This window comes from Falco punctatus (assembly GCF_963210335.1).
Source record: "Falco punctatus genome assembly, chromosome: 5".
Classification (NCBI taxonomy): Eukaryota; Metazoa; Chordata; class Aves; order Falconiformes; family Falconidae; genus Falco; species Falco punctatus.
In genome coordinates this window covers 89,062,248-89,079,498 of record NC_137584.1, presented here as the reverse complement: position 1 = coordinate 89,079,498, position 17,251 = coordinate 89,062,248, and the positions used below count along the sequence as shown (strand labels likewise).

The 17,251-nt window shown below is 46.6% G+C and overlaps 1 protein-coding gene across 4 annotated transcripts in view; it reads left to right on the top strand.

Moving 5' to 3' along the window:
- Positions 1-17,251, top strand: part of MEIS1 (Meis homeobox 1) — a 109,163-nt gene that overhangs the window by 49,800 nt on the left and 42,112 nt on the right. For all 4 annotated transcript variants that reach the window (XM_080388266.1, XM_080388265.1, XM_080388264.1 and 1 more), the window contains exon 8: positions 6,980-7,125. In XM_080388266.1, coding sequence (XP_080244392.1) covers positions 6,980-7,125 — 146 coding nt within the window. The remainder of the gene's footprint in view (positions 1-6,979; positions 7,126-17,251) is intronic.

Sequence of the window (17,251 nt, the reverse complement as noted above, 5' to 3'; positions counted from 1 at the left end):
GTATTTGTTCTTTGCTAATGCTCATTTTCAACCTTGTTGTTCCTCATTAACTTTTTATTAAGAATATTTGAGAAGGCTTTTCCTTAAGGAGTAAGGAAAAAAACCAAACCGGTTCCTCATCAACACCAGGTTTCAAATTCACAAGTAGACCTGCATCATCATTTTAAATCATTTTTGGGGCTGTTCTGTAGGCCATTCAATGTGCTGAGATGATTGCCATTGACCTCAGGAATTCCTGGAGTGATGCTTCCATCACAGCTGACTAATCATGGATCCAAACTAACAGAAAATGTTCATCGGGATAAAGGAATCGCACAGTTCCTTTAAGCTTTCTGAAGTACCTTCTGCTGGTAGCCCCATCCTCAGCTCATGTGCCTTGCTTGGGCATGGGCAGGTGGAGGTCAGTCACAGTGGGTTAATGTTACAGATGCTATATGGAATCATAGAATCGTTTAGGTTGGAAAAGACCTTCTAGATCATCGAGTTTAACCTTTAGCCCAGCACTGCCAAGGCCACCACTAAACCATGTTCCTAAGCACCGCATATATGTGTTTTTTAAACACCCCCGGGGATGGTGACTCCACCACCTCCCTGGGCAGCCTGTTCCAATGCTTGACCACCCTTTCAGTGAAGAAGCTTTTCCTAATATCCAGCCTAAACCTCCCCGGGTGCAACTTGAGGCCGTTTCATCTTGTCCTGCTGCTGGTTATCTGGAAGAAGAGCCCGACCCCCCTGCCTACGGAGCGATAAGGTGCCCCCTGAGCCTCCTCTTCTTTGGGCTGATCATCCCCAGTGCCCTTAGCCGCTCCTCATATACGTGCATGTGTGTGTTTAAATTTTAAAATAATGTATTTTGGGGAAATCTTCTAAACTCACAGACCCTTTCATGTCAAAACTCGTAGTTCTCCTCAGCAAATATGTACAGCTTGGATTACTAGCTGGGCATACATCCCCAGAGCACGCCAGTGCCTTCCTTGCTGTAAGAAGCAATGATCATTTCTGAGTAATGAACTTGTCCTCCAGTACTCCTGGACAGGAATATTAACCACCCTGACTCATGTCAGCCATTTGGGTGTGACTTCTGCTTACCGCATTCCTTTGCCAAGTTGAAGCGGGTTGTGTCAGAAACAAATAAAAACTAATAACGCCCCCTCAAACCTCCGTATTCTTCTTCGATTGCCCAAGTCCGTTCGGTGCTGGTGGTCTGGAATGACCTGGGAGCAGTAGGTTGTGGCAGATTCCTTCTCTCTTGCTCTTGTTTTACAGAAAAAACTTGTCGCACCCTTGGACCTGCTTTTTGAGAGTTCATAATTTTGTACCTTTTAGGAGAACTCTCTTCCACACATAGGTCTGGTTTGCTCTGGTAGAAGTCAGCGGGGTGGTGGTGTGGGTATCCAGCAAACTGGGGATGTGTTTGGTAAGGGGTGACGTAGGTGAAGGTGCAGAAATTATAGTGGTTACTCTAAAGCAGCACAGAGTGCTGAAGAAAGGTTGAGGAAAGTAATTTTTCTGCTTAAAATCTCTCTACAGCATTATGTTGCTGGACGTTGTTAATGAACCCTGCTCTCCAGTTACCTGGGTAGGTTACTAAAGAGATTTGAGTTCTTGCCGGAGTTAAAAGGGAAAGGAGCCAACAGAGCTGTGGATGGGCAGTGAATAGTTAAATATTTGGCTTAGATAATGTAGGATTTCTCATGCTAGCAGAAGAAGGAATTTGAGGCACTTGTGTCTAAATGCTTTTTAAAAAAATTATGATAAAGTAAAAAAAATCACACTATTGAAAAGCTCATGAACTTTGGGGCATCATGTTAGGTGTTGCAGTTCATAGCACCAAAACTATTGCAAATCTAGTGCAAAAATCAATAATTTTTGTCCAAACATGGCACATATTTAAATTATATTAGTTTATTAAATACAAAAAGTTAAGTGCAAACCATAATGTTCTTCTAGGAGGCAGAAGCTGCTTTGAACAGGAGGGATTTGGAAAAATACAGTGAAGTTCAACATGGGGAGCTTTTAGAGGATACTGGTTTAGTCAGTCCACTTAAAAGTTGCTCCAGCTCTTTTCAAGGGCTTCTGGATGTCTGTCTTCCGTGTTTTCTTCCATCAACTCCAGTGGATTTAGATGGTTTTCTAGAAGTGGATCGCCAAAGCTGGAAGGGGGTGCTCATCGCATGATTTGGTGGACCTCAACAAAGCTGGTGCTGCCCTCTTACCCCCTCCCAGCAAATTGAAGAGTGGACCCCCAAAACCTCTCTCAAGTCTTGTGACAGGTGTGGGAAGCAGGCTTTTGGAGAATAGTATGTTTCTCTTTGATATAAACAATACTTGTGCTCCAAATACAGATTTGATCTTAGGACACGTGGTGAGGAATAACCTGTTGCCTCTGGTGAAGTTACTTGTAGTAAAGCTGTATTAGGCGCTTTGCTATTGAGAGTTCTAGTTGCTTAAAATCATTCGAGGATGTTCGTCTAAAAGGCTACGTGCAAAGGTGTGGATTTTGTAGTCGAGTTTTTTAGGACACCTGAATTTCCAGCCTTTCTGAAACGTCCCTGACTTGGGATTGGGACTGTCGATATTGCACCTGGGAAGTGTTTGTGGCCGAGGTCTGAGGCTGGGTTTGGGAGCTGGAGCTGCCCAGCTGCGCCACGCTGCCTGCCTTTCCGACACTGCGGGGTGATGACGTTTGATGGGGACGTTTGGCGTGGGAGGGAGGGAGGAGGCTTCGCACCGCCAGCTGACGGCAGCCGCTGGGGGCCAGCGCCTGTGCCAGGGCGCTCTCCAGATTCACCTGCTCTGCCAACAGAAGGTTCCTAAGAGCTCACCCGGGACCAAGAGAGCATCACCCACTCGAGGAGCTGCTGTAAACTCGGTCGCCCTTTGCTGCTTCCGCCTCTGAGTTTCTGAGGGAGCGGGAGGGGAAGCGAAGCCGTAGGGGGCGACGGCAGCGGAGAGGGGGATGCAGCGAGCGAAGCCCCTGCTGGCACGGCCGGCCTGCCCCATTCAGCAGGGCTGAATACGATAAATGCCGCTTTATCCTTGCTTGAAAGGAACAAGATAGCACAGCCTAAATGCCTGGGTGTGCTTAAATAGGCAACTCTGGGACACCGGAGTGGAGGGCGTTTGAAATCGGAGCTCCCCGACAGCCGGGGAGCTGCCACAGGTCACCTGCCGCGCTCCATGGGGACCGGCCCAGGTCTGGCAAGAAATCGTCCACGGACGAATTGTAGTACAAATCCCTTTCTTTGTTGGTTGGCCTCTTTCACTAGACCATGGCCTATAAAAAATTGTGTAAAAACAATTCTTAAATATTATTTGAAAGGGCAAACGGCCACGCTGAAAGGTTTGACAGTTTGACATATAGCGCCTGGTTTGCTGGCTGGGGAGCGGGCGCGCGGAGCCCGGGCTCTCCTCCTGCTCCTCACAGGCGCTGGCGAGTTCTTTTAAATAGCGTCTAGTTGCTGTGCAGAGTTGCTGCGCTCCCAGCAATTTGACAGGCAACGAGTCTGCTTCAGTGATCTTAAATCCTTTTAGACTAATTTGTGAGTGAGCAGAAAAACAGCTAGCACCTTCGGATCCAGTGCTCGAAACCAGAGGATCAGGTATTGCCAATTAAAGTGCCATTTCCAACCATCATATCAAGACAGATTACTTGCAGGCCCTCTGATAATGTCACGCCGTGCCTAAAGAGAAAGCGAGCCAGAGTTTCTCCACGGACAAAGGATCTGCATGGACCAAACTCATCAGCGACGGCGGCGGGCGCGTGATGCGGATGGCGCATACATCCGTGCATATGCGCAGCGTAAATGGGAGCGCTGCGCCTCCTCTGCCCCCCGAATAGCCACGGGCCATTCTGCAGAGCCTGTGGCCCCTCAGTCACTGGCCTACTAGTTAATTGCCACACGGACTTCGTGACACATGGGCAGATAATTTGACATTTTCGGTTTCTGTCACTAGCAAACGCCACGGCGTTGCTTGCACTAGTTGCTAAGAAGCTGTCAGAAACCATTAGCAGCTGGCTGAAGTTGCCCTATGGCATTTCCTCATGGCATCAGCAAAACAAGCATAAATCACCCAGCGGAGCCTCCCGCTATACTAATGAGGCTGTAAGCTTGTTTATGGACTAGCATCATTTCTATGATTATTTCCACCTTTTCAGTTCGCCTTCATTTGGCGGCAGAAGTCAACTTCGGGAACGGAGTCGCCGCTGACATTTTACAAATGCAGTTCGTAGCTGCTACCGTGTGGCTGGTCAGTGGTGCTTCAACTTTGTGTAGTGATCTTTAAAAAGACGAAAAGGGGGGGGGGGGGGGGGGGGGGGCGGGGAAAGGTGTGGGGGGGGTGTGTGTGGGGGGGATCTCTGGGGACCTCACAGAGGTGAGTGTATCGAGTTGCAAAGTAGATGGAAATACTAAAATCCACAATTGACCATTTAGAATTCTCTCTGTGGTTTCGTTCTATACGGGATCAATTTTCCATTTAAAAAAAAGTGGAAGAGGTTAAACAATTTATGAAAGTCTCCCGAAGCATTTGCTCTTAGGATAGCCGGGTGCTTTCTTATCCTTTCCCTGCCTTTCACTTTCTCTAACTGGTGTCGGACGGGGCCAGGGTTTATTGTTTTAGGCTTTTCTGAACATGCACCAGTATTTACACTGGATTGAAAGCATTTGCTTCCAATGAAAATCTTGTCTTAGATTACAGCCCAGCAGTGTAATTTCCCTCCCAGATGGGAGTAAAGTAGCAGTATTTGCCTAAAAACAGTAGGAAGAACAAACTGTGCATTAAGCCAAGGCTGTTTTTGGCTTGAGCTAATGATGTAACAGAAACCTTTTATTTGGGATAGGTCACCGCCAGGGATTGAAGGAGGTGATCTGGCTCGCGCTTGAAAGGTTTCTCCATTGTATCTACATAAGTCTTCACTTAAAAAATCCTGTTCCTAATGCTTCTGCTTTCATACAGCAGAAATAAACAGGAAAGGTTCTGGGGAGTGTTATAGGTGGAATGCAGAAAGCTTTTCCTCCCCTAATGGAGGATATAATTCAGGTGCCCCGGAGGCATGCTTTCAGGAATTCTCTTGCCCGAGGTAATGGGAAGCTAAGGCTGCTTGAAGGCCTTGATTATCTATTGATGCACAAAGCTGGAAAAAAAGTCATCTCCCTTGGATTATAGTAGATATTTCCATAAATTATCAATGAGTCCTCCTCCCGTCAGGCATGAGGCGATGCCTGCTAAATTAATCTGAAGGGGGTTTGAAATGAGGAGAGAGTGTATTTTTAAAAAAGCCGGGGGTGGGGTGGGGGGGTGGGGGGGTGGCGGGGGTGGGTGGACGGTTGCAGGGAGGTGGTGAAAGGCAGTGTCATTAGGTTAGAAGCTTTTCATTTTTAATCAATGAATGCGTAATACTTTTCTTTTCCTTGTTTGCCTCTCACAGACAGAAAGTGGATTAGCCCGTGGAATTTTAAATGCTGTTGAGTTGTTTCCTTTGCTCATGTTTCTTTTATGAATTATTATTTTATATGGTGAATTGCTTCTCTGTATAAAAGCCCTTTTTTTACATACTGGGCTTTCAAAGAATTTGTCAGATATCTGATTTCTTCAGAAAAATCTTGTTTCTGTAACTACCCAAGGTTACCATTACGCTAAAGACACAGGCCAAGTCATAAGGACAATTATAAATTTGCCACAGTCAGTAAGGTGCTAAAAATATAACACTAATAATAACTTTTTTTTTTTTTTTTTGGTACTGAAAGCTGTTTAACAAATCATAATTTTGACAGTCTACATCCCCCCCTCCTTTTTTTTTTTTGTTTTGTTTATTTTTATTCCTAACAGATAATTTTGACTCAGCCCAATTCAGATGACTTTCTTGATCGTTCTTGCCCAGGGGTGTAAAAAAACACTTGCCTAATAACATCACAGCTCCACCCTGCTACCAATACAGTGTCCTTGGAAGCCAGGCTATACCGTTCAATCCACATGCAGAGAATGCAAAGACTGGTTTGCTCTGTGGACTTGTTTATAAACTGCTTTCTGGGTTTGAAACAAAACCTGCATGCACACTGGCCAGGCACTGCAAGTTTTGTTTCCCTTTGACCACTAGCCCATCAGCCCAGAGCCAGGCTGGCCGCTCTGCAGCTGCATCCTCCTCTAGATATGTTGCTAACGTGATGAGAACTGTCTGAGACCTTGTCTGCATTAAGGAAATTCATTCTGGATCAGTTGCTGTTTAACGGGAGCAGACATCTATTACGGATATGGCACAGCAGCACAATGCAGGGTGTTAATTCCTATGGTGTATGTCAAATCGGTACCTACTTATCCCGCTATGAATTTCTTTTCGCTGGGGCTGGGAAGAGGGGAGGCCAGTTAACTGTCCACCTCCCATCAAAAAGTCAGGGGAAGCCAAACCTCTACAAAAGGCTTGACATAAGAGATGCCCTAGTCTTCTGGTTATTTCTGAATTTGGGGAGAGAATATGATGTTGCAAGAGAGGTGCATCCACCCTGGTTTTTTGCATCCCGGAGTGGGATGGGGCACCTGGTTCACACGCATCATGGAGATGGGACACCATCGATACTTTCCTAATTGCCATCTCAGCCAAAGCAGCTGATTGGGATGAATTTTTGGGAAGTGACCTAGTGTGAAGAAAAGCCACCGTTGCCAACTTTGCGAGCTGGATGCTTGCAAGATTTTATTTATTTATGTTTTAATTTTTTTGTCTTACGCACTTTTTGGTTTGGGTTATGGTGGCAGAAATGGCCGCAGTGTCCTTCAGGATAAACCAGAATGGGGCCGACACAGTCCTGAGACCTTCCCTCTCCCCATGTCTCTTCCCCCCGTCCCCTCAACCCCTGGTGAATTACGGTGCTAAAGAATTTATACCTCATTTAAATATTCATGCAGTTTATACCCAAAGCCAGGCTTCGGCTGAAGTATATAAAGGTAGCATAAGTCAAAATTTGATTCACTATATTTACAGGTGACGGCTTGGACAACAGTGTAGCTTCCCCCAGCACAGGTGATGATGATGATCCAGATAAGGACAAAAAGCGACATAAAAAGCGTGGCATCTTTCCCAAAGTAGCCACAAATATCATGAGGGCATGGCTGTTCCAGCATCTAACAGTAAGTGAACTCTAGATCACATATGCAAAATAAAACATGGAAAATGTCATAGTTGTAGTAGTCATAGAAAGCAAATATACATATGATGTTGCTGACAGGCAGCTCAGGGAACTTTTCCGAGCAGAGTTGTTGTTGTTGTTGTTGTTGTTGCCTCATTTGCTAGATGCCAGGGGAAGAGCACGGAGTGTATGTTTTGGGGGTTTTTTGTGTGTGTGTTGGTTTTAGATTTTTTTTAAACTTTTTTTTTTTTTTTGATCGAGTGGCAGTTGTTAACAGGACGTCACCACAAAGTGTGACTAAGCTTATCCTAATAACCTCGGAGACCTGTCCTGCCCCGCTGCTCGCGCAGCTGCAGCTCCCCTTGGCTGACGTGGGAATCGCTGCCTTGGAGCAGCGAGCAGCCTTCGGCCCCCGGTTCTGTGCTCTGGAGAACTGCGGAAAATAATTGGGGAGATTAAAAACAAAGCGAAAAGCAAACAAAGACCTTATTCAGCTGTTTGTCAGAGATCATCAGAAGCTTCGTGATGAAAGGTCTGAATGTATCTGGTTTAATAGCAAAGTATAATTTTTTTCTTTGAGACGTTCTCATTCCCAGAGTGTAAGTTACCCCTGTATTTAATGTTATGAAGGGGTGGGGGGATGCGCAGCTATTTCTGTTGCCACAGCTACCTGTAATTTTTTTTTATTCCTGGGATTAGAAATCAAAGCTCTGGACAGGTGCGTGGGGTTAAGCTGGATGCTGGAACTTCTTTCAAGGCTTTATATTGTGTACCACACCTCCTCACGTTAGCATTTAGCCAAGTGTTTCTAATGCCATTCTCCCGTTTCATCCCATTGTGGTGATCTGTCACATGTTTCCATCCACCGGGGGGATGTGGGCCTTCGGCCCCAGGTTTTCTGTCGGAGCTTTTCTGTGCCAGGAGGATGAGGGCCAGGCGAGGGGTGCCGGGGGTCTGCAGGTGGTACTGAGGAGCAGCTCTCGCCTCTGATCCCAGCGGTTGACTCTCGCTCCTGCCTCTAGTAGGGGTCAGGATGAAACCAGAAGCCAGCCAGCTTGCCCAGCCCCGGTGGGAGCCCTGCCAAGGGGATACTCATAAACTGGAGGAAGCGCTCATGCACATCGCCCCTCCATCCCCCGCTGAGCCAAGAAACCAGATATCTGCCGGGACTCTTGTCAGCATGGGGATCAGGCGGGGAATCCTGCCCCGCGTGGTCCTGGGTTGCTATGAATGAACCTTCGTGCTGGAGCACTCCTCCTCCAAAGCCGGGGAGGGCCTCGGAGATCTCCACGTTCCTCTCCCTCCCTCCCTGGCAGACTCCACGTCAGCCGTCCCCCAGCCCTGCCAGCTCCTCTGCCCTGTCCCTGGAGTGTTCAGCGCATCGCTGCCAGTGGCCCAGGTCCCTTTTGGTGGCTCCCCAATTCAACGTCCTCACCCAAGGTGAGCTGACACCTGGTGTCGCGCTGCAGGTAGATGTGAGGTTAAGGACATCTGCCTCCAAAACGGTCCACGGATGGATGCTGTGCCGGCAGCGATGCTCGCACCAGCCTGACGCAGCTGGTGTAGGTGCTGGTTTGAGGAGATGCCCTGGAAGCTCTGCAGTCAGGAGAAGGCACACCAGGGGACACTGGGCAGCTGCGTGTCCGTCCCTCTATTTCCCAGCTGAGGAATTCCAGATTAAGTAGTATATATTACTATTAATATTTTTTCCTGGAAGCGGGGTGTTGCTGTGTTTGTGCTAGCAAATTAACCACCCCGCAGGCACAGGGATGTGATGATCTGTCCTGTTAAACTGCTTGGGCAGTCTGCAGCACGCTCTTAGCCTGGGCCAGCCGCCACCTTCCAAAGCCATTCCTGGGAAGGTGGCAGGAGAGAGCAGGGGTGACTCCTGGCAGACCTCGTGCCCGGAGCCACCCTGCGTTGACTATTTAGCTACACAGGCTTGACCTGACCTTGCGGCTGGCTTCATGCGCAGTCTCAGGAGCGGAGAGCGGATGCTATCGCTGTTCCGTCTAGGTTAGGGTGCAAGTGGCTTTTCACTCTTCTGCTGTGCACTAGATGTGTGCAAAGGAGAAGATGAGAGTGCCTGCAGAGCTTGCTGCTGCACTGGTAGCTGCCCCTGGGAGACAACATCTGGATATCTGCTTGTAAGGTGGTCTCTTTTTCTGGAAGGCTCAAACACAAGAAAGAACCCACCCCCCAAGACCTGTGCAATGAAGCTGCTGCATTTTCCACCTTGCAGCACTGTGCTAAGGCTCGCTTTAAAAATCCACCCCACCCCGAGCAGATCCAGCCCAGCCAGCATGCCGATTTACTGCTGGGCAGCTTGCTCTTCTGGCAGCATCGTGGTGGCTCCAGGCAGGTCTGATTCAATTCAGTAAAGCAGAATTGGTTTACCCAGTCCAACCTTCTCCAGCTAGGACCTTGAGACAGACCTTTCAAATCGATTCTATAGGGTCACAGACAGTTTCCCCAAATTAAAACATGCCGGGACAATGTTGTAGACTCTTCCAAGCGCATGTTCCAGCTGGGAGTGCTCTCACAGGAGTGACAAGGCAGCAGGGAACTCCTGCAGCCAGAGGAGCAGCAGGTCTCCTGTGTGGAGGAAGGTGTCCTCCAGGCAAACATGGGACGAGCCAGAACTACGGTTAGTGCTAGAGCAACATAATACATTGGCAAGCTGCTTGGGGTGCTGAAAAAAAAACACCCGGGCCCAAATCCTGGCTGCAATCAAAGCTGAGGGGTAGCTGGGTAAGAGACGGAAGGGACGAAGACCCCAGTTCATTTATGAGGGCATCTGGGCGTCTTGACTCCTCTTACAACCCTGCACACTGGCATGGCGGTGGTCCCCAGCTGGGCTCCTCGCCATGGGAGGAAGGTCATCCCAGGGAGCAGTCAGCTGAGGAAACTAGAGATCTCACGTCATTTATTTATTTTTTTATTAGTGCGTTTGGTCTTCCCTAGGGTGGATACAAGGTCCTCCCTAAAGCAGGAGCGTGAGGAGAGGTAGGGAGGTGGTTCTGTTCAGGCAGGGGACGTGTCAGGGCAGGTGATACCTCCCTTTTGCCCCCAGCGCTTAAACCTGCCTTCACTTTCCCATCTGGAAAATGGCAGGGAAAACCGAGCGGCGGTTAAGTGCAAAATCCAGCATCCCCTTGACCACTGGTGCTTCCTGATGTTCCTAATTGGGGGTGTTAGTTGGGAGCCCTCCTTTTCAAAGGCAATTTTTTTTTTCCTCCCTTACAATTGTAATATTAATACATATCAGTGGCATGGAATTAAACAAGATAGACAGTAATTGCTGTGTCTGTCATACTAATGATTAATGGTTGGAAAGACTTAAAATAAATGTTGGACGAATACAATCTTTCAAAAGTGTATAGGCTGGTTTAATTCCTTCTATGCAGTTATTCCATCTCCAGGAGTATTAAGTCTTCTTCCGTGTGCTGGCTTCCTTTCCTAAGGTTTGTCCCTTAGTTCCCATTTCCCACTTAGGAGGATATTCTTTTTTTTTTTTTTTTATTGAAGAAGAAAAATCAAATGCAAGCCTGTATCCTCTCCGGTTGCTGGATGTTTGGGCAGAAGTTCCCGCTCAGCGTCAGGCTGCAGCCCCCTCCACCCCCCACCCCCCATTATTTGGACTGATGTGCAGACCGAGCTGCCCACGGGGTGGGCAAGCGCTGTCCTCTGTGGGTGCAGGCAGTCTGCTCGGAAACACCTCAGGGGATAAATTCCTCCAACTTGCCCTATTTTTAATCCCCTTTGGAATAATAACAACCCCCCGAAAATCGGCTAAAACAATAGCAGAAGTGGTGGCCAGACTTACACTTAGGACTTTGCAGGTCTTATTAACTCTTTGCTATTCTGGCTTAATTTTGATTAAATGGCTGGGTTGGGAGAGCAGCCTGGGTCAGCCCTTAGGCAGAATGTAGCTGTGGAGCTTGTTGAAATTCTTGATTATGTCACCAGCCTGTAAGTTTTGAGGTTTGTGAAATCTGTTTTTAAGATTTGGCTATCAATTTGAGACGGAAGGAACGGACTGTTACTATTTGGGTTAAAAAGAAAAAGAAAAAAGCTGCTAATAATTCGGTGAAGAGGTGAGAACGTCCCCAAATTGTAAAAGTTGAGTCAAAACCGAGGGGAGGCTTGTGGGGTGGCATCGGGTGAACATCGAATGCCATGGCAGTCCCTCCAGGAGGGGCTGGGGAGGACCAGCTCTGTGCTGGAGCTGTGGCTCCAGAAAGTTGCCCTAAGGATAATTTCAGGGTGTGCTGCAGCCTGGCAACATTTTACAAGCCCTCTTTTTTTTTTTTTTTTTTTTACTTATTATTATTATTTCTTGGATCACTTAACATTCAGGGATCATGTCTCAGCTACCATTTTTCAAGCAGATCTTCTCACTTTAACGTACAGCCCTCAGCAGGGATTGTGAAACGCGGGGAAGGCTTGGAGGAAGGGAAGGGGAAGGAAAAAACAATCTTGCCTACAACCCGATCTGTATAAATTTAATTGTGGCAACAGGGCTGGTTTCTGCTTCAACCCCGTACTATGGTTTTGTCCCAGCAATGGCACCTTTTTGTTCAGAACTGGAAGAATGGAGTTTGGGGGTGTCTCTGCAAGTGTTTTGTTGGCTCGTTGTGAATTCTCTGCATCCTTTAAATCCAGCTTAATTTGAAATGTTGGGATTCAAACCTCATTTTGGGGATTATACGATGTAATTGGTTTGTTATATGATGAGTATTTGATGATCTTCACGTTCATCATCTAATCAGGCAAAAAAAGCCATAAAATTATAATCCCAAAAGATGTTTAATAACAATTTGAACTATTGAAGGCTTTATTTAAGCACATTAGGGGATTATAAACTACTTTTTTTTTAATGGTGCCAAGAGGTAGATTCAGGGACTTCAAACACCTTTTAAAAAACAAATTGCCATGATTTAAAAAAATGAATGGGCCGAGGATTTCTTTCATGTAAATCCCATAATTTAATCATTATTTTTAACTGCTTTTAAAACAATTTCCTTAAGAGGTTAAACCTTACTGAAATGGGAGGCTGAGCAGAAAGTAAAAGATGTAGCTGAAAGATGTTGACTTTACAGTAAAAGTGAAAGGTTTTTTCTATTTTGTATCTGGATTTTGAGTCTTTATTGATTGCTTGATGCCATGCTATTAAACAAGAAAACTTATAATAAGCAACATGCAACCTATTTAGCAAAGCTGTTATTTGTTTAAAAGAATTTATTGGAAGCAGGTATTAGAAGGAGGCACTTTGTATCCGAATCTAGCTGAGGAAAATAGTCCCCATCACTTTAGGGATCTTATTGTGGTAGAAAAATACTATTATGCCACTTAATTCTGTAAGTTTTGTTTGTGTATGAATATTATACAGGCTAGCAATGTGTTCAGATTAAAGCAAGTGGGTTTCATTTCTTGTCTCGTCCCTCCACGTTGATGAGATTTTGCCTTGGGAGGAGCGTGGGGTCCGTTTGGCTCCCTGCCCCTGCTCCCATGTGGGATGCTTGTCTGGTTTTGGAAAGGAGTATAGGGAGAGGGCAGATGGGTACAAAACTAGGCTGCTGAAAACATAAAAAGGGGAAATAATTGGCTAAAACCAGCGAGGATTTTCTTTGCTGTCCTCTCAAGAGGGTTTTGGAAGCATTAAAACAAAACATCCCCAGCCACTCCCCACCCCCCTGAAAGTCCAACGTAGAATGAGTCTCCATCTTGCACCAACTGATGCTCTGCAAAATGCCAGAGGGCTCCTGGAGCTCGTCTGCGTAACAGGGGTCATATTTCCATGTATTGGACTCAGAATGGATGGGGGGGGGGGTCTCCCCCCTTCTCTGCAACACACAAGTCTCCTCTTTCACTTGGTTTTATTGTGGGCAAAGCTGTAAAAATCTTTCTACCACATCTGCAAGACTTCTTAGTGCCAGCTGTCCCAAATTCCTGGGAAAAGCCAGGCGTTTTTAGCTTGCCTTTGGTCACCCCTCGGCTAGGAAGGTGGGATCCAGGGCTTCTCCCGCTCCTGGCAGCGGGCAGACTTGCCAGAGCAGAGAGCGAAAGGACCCATCGCAGGTTGGTGCAGGTGAGCCGTGGTGAGCATCCTTGGCTCCCTTCTGCTGGTGGGGGTGCCGTGGCAGTCATCAACAGGAGAAAATGGGAAATGTCATTACAGGAGAAGATAATTATTCCAAGGCTCTGTCAGAATTTAACTGAGAGCTCCAGAAAAAAGGGCAAACAGGATTTAGGTAACTTAGTTTGAATTAACTTCTTAACCCTGCAGCTCTCCCAGAGTTTGATGGAGGACACTGATTGTCAAAACTTTCAGCATTTTCTTTAATCTTACTCAAATACGTCGCTTTGTCCTGTGGTCCAGCTACCGAGGATTGATCCGTTTTCTAGCATGGGTGAATTTTGCCATCTGTAAAGAAAACTGCTGTGTTTTGGGGGATACCCTTGCAAGGCTGCTGTTGCTCCAGTTTTGTGATTTCCTAGAAAGTGCATGTTCGGTGTGCTGAGATCTCTGGCTGTTCTGTAGATCATTTCAGTTGCCAGCGCTGAGCTGTGCTACAAACCTTTGGGTTTAGACCAGAAAGGAAAAATACAGGGTGTCTTCGTTGGTTTGAGGAAACCAGATTCCTCACTCAGGCTCTCCCCTGTGCAGAAGCGTGGTGTGGGGGTTGTCATATCTATGGTCCAGTCTCCTTTCTGATGAAGACGACCATCATATTGTCTTAAGCTGCATGGTATGAGATGTCTCATCCTGGGCTCCTCACAGGTCTGGGGAACAGTGGTGGTCCAGGGGGATATTTTGGTGGAAATCAGAAGGTAACCAACAGCCTGGACTAGATTTTAGAGGGAGTGTGTCTATTCCCAAAGGGCTATCTTCTCTTTTTCCCAGTTTCCCCCAGGTTCCACCTTGGAGGCACTGTTGTACCAACGTGGAAGCCACCAGCACGTTAAAGGATTTGAATTATTTGGGAGCTGCTGAAACACATTGGTATTTACACACCAGAAGAATTTCACATCTGAGTAGAAGCAAGGGAATACTGAAAAGTTGAAACATGATAAACATTAATTCAGATGTTAAATTACACTTGCTCTGGTTGTACTAGAACTCCTTTTGTTTGCATAAATATTCTGGGAAATGAGTTTACCAACAAGAATGTTTGCAGTAATAAGAATTTTTAAGTCAACAGTAGACGCTTTGCTTTCTTCTCCACCCTCTCCTTTCTTTTTATATTGGCAGCTGTGATATCTTGCATGTGCAGCTTCATTTTTGAAATTAGCCTCCTCCAGTCAAGGCCCAGAAATGTGCTACGTGACACACGGTCTTCCTGCAGCCACAGCAGATGCACAGAGTTCAAGTAGTGCATTTTGAAGGGGGAGAGGGGGAGGGAAAAAGTCTGACCACCAGTCTGTAAATCTGGAAATAGCCGCGGAAATATTTTGCGGCAAATAATTTGCAGTACGAAGTACACCGAAGGCAACAACAGTGTCTTGGCAAGCCGTGGGTCAGCAGGAAATGAGGATAAAATCACGGGCTCGGTTGTTCATTACTAGTTGTTTGTTTAGCTTGTCCTCTGACACAGTCACTACAAAAAGAGCCTATGTTGATCCTCAGATACGCTTATGTATATAAGCGCCAGTGTTAATTTTTTTTATTGGCAACCTCTGAACTCTTTGAAGGAGCTTCACAGCACACCAGCGTGAGCTAGTGAATGACTTAATCAGATCAGGTAAAGTGCCAAAACATGAGGCACCAAACCAGTTGGGCGCATATCTGATGAGATGTGTTAATCTGTGGTGTAAGATAAGCTGCCTTTCAAATAGGGTCACATTTGGAAGTGGTACATCGCGTTGTGTAAGATGCATTCCCTTGCTCTGGCATAGGGTAACCTACATCTGTTTGCATGAGCTTAACCCTTGTCTGAATGAACCGAAACAGTCCTATGGTGGCTAATACTGTCTGTTCCTTGCTCCAGGGCAGGCATGAGAAGTGATTTGGTTTTTCACCCGTTTTTAAAGTTCTGTTTCCCTTTCCCTGCGTTTACCTTCAGCTACACAGAATCTGCACTGTTACTGTTTAAACATTTTTTCTCATTGCATAGATGGAAGATGCCCCAGTTCCTAATACTAACTGGCTACGTTTACCGTCTGACCATCCAAATTTCCCCCCCCCCCAAACTTTTCCTGTGGAATGGAGTTTTTTTTTAATGATGGAAAGCTAAAATTTTCCATGGGTAATGCTGTCCTTTCCCCCAAAATGCTCAGCTGAAAACCCCGTTTTCAGTATATGAGCAAATGTATTGATCAGACTTACCTTTGCGCTTCCAGCTCCATACCCTGTCAGCTACCACAGTGCTGAATGTATGTGTAGAGAAGAAGGTAAGTAGGCAGAAAAGAGTTTAAGTTAATATGTAGTTATCTAATTTACCTCGCCTTTTGCATCATTGCCTGATTTAGACCCGCAGTATTTAGCAGAGTACCCGTTTCACTTCAGTGGTGGGCCATCGTTTTAATAAGGCAGGGTCTGGGAGACGTGCCGCTGCATCCTCTGCTTTATGAGCCAGAAACTTCTGCTCAGAAAATACTTCTTGGACTTTAGCTATAGCATTAATATTCCTTTCTTGGCTACTGGTTGACCTTGTCTACTCCAGCCTGTACAGCCTAAAACATTTTGGAAATACATTAAAAAAAAAAAAAAAAAACAGACCAAAAAGCCATAAACCTCCCTTATTCCCACTGTGGTGCTGTGTTCCAGTGATGGAAAAAGCCAGGTAGCCACATCAGTGGCACTGAAGCGGGCACGTGAGTCACACTGGGAAAACCAAGGGTCGGCTCGTGATGCAAATATGTTTTCCAAGGATTTTCTTGGAACTCAGAGGGGAAATGGTGGCGCTCTGCCTTAGGGAGCTTGCTCCATTCGTTACCTGAAGTTGGCTTTGAAGTGAAACTCTTCTTCCTAGACCACCCTTACCCATGTCAACCAGAGCTTTTGGGGATCCCGGTGATATTTTCAGGAAGGCAAATGCCATAATCGCTGGATCTAGCTAATTAATAGGTTCGCTGGCAGAACTCTTGCTTCTTTGCCATGGACTTTGTGCCCGCGTTGGGGGTGGCAAGGAGGGGCGACCCCGGATTTCATTGCTGAGCTCTGAGCGTGGGTCCGTCGGTGCAGCAGGTTGTAAACCCGGGAGGGCTGTGAGCTGCAGTGGGGGCAGAATAATTTTGAATCTGGTAATAACCCAAAGCTTAGGTTTCTTATGAATAAAATGCAATTTTAGTAATGTTTTCATAAACAGCAGTAATGGCGGCATTTTAGTAAACAGTGGCATTAGTTGCATCAAAATTGCATCACATTGGCTTTTAAATTACTCCACCTGTCTGTATGAATAGGATTTTCAATGTCGAGGCACACAGACAGCTGCTGCTAATGTTTTTTTTTTTTTTTTTCTCCCTGTGCAGATAATGCTGGCAAATCTACAGCCATCAGGGCCTGGTTTCTGATGTAAAACAGTACCTGACCTACTGGCTCTGGTGCTACAAAAGGAACAGCTTTAATTACTAATGGCCGTGTTTTAGTTTTGTACACGTTGATGTAAAAAATGTCATCTTAGAGCAGTGTAACCTCTAGTTCACTTCCACTGGCGATGGTACACTGGCTGCAATTATTTTCAAAATAATTTGTGTTCCTCGGTGGCAGCTTGCAATCCTGCCTTGTTAGCACTCGGATAATTAGCAGGGGTCTGGCCCTGCAGTCCCTCTGCCCCCGAGTCCTGCTGGTTCCCCCACATCTCGGAGGGCTGTGCCGGGGTGAGGTGGGAATGACGCTTACGAATCCCACTCGGATTTATTCGTGGGACTGTCCCTCCCGCGTATCGGGCGGGTGTAACACCGGGGTGGGTCCCCGTGGCAGCCGGAGGGGTTGCGTGGGGGTGGTGGGGGCACGCTGCCTCAGCTTGCCAGCTGCTAACGGAAGGATGCCGGGCTGGATGCTCGGCCTGACGCCTGAGTTTGGTCGGGATGATGCGGTTACCAGCCTGGTGCCGGGCTTTAAAAGGGTTAAAGGCGATAATGGTGCCATTAAAAATCCAGCTTGCCAATGAGCTATTTTGTGC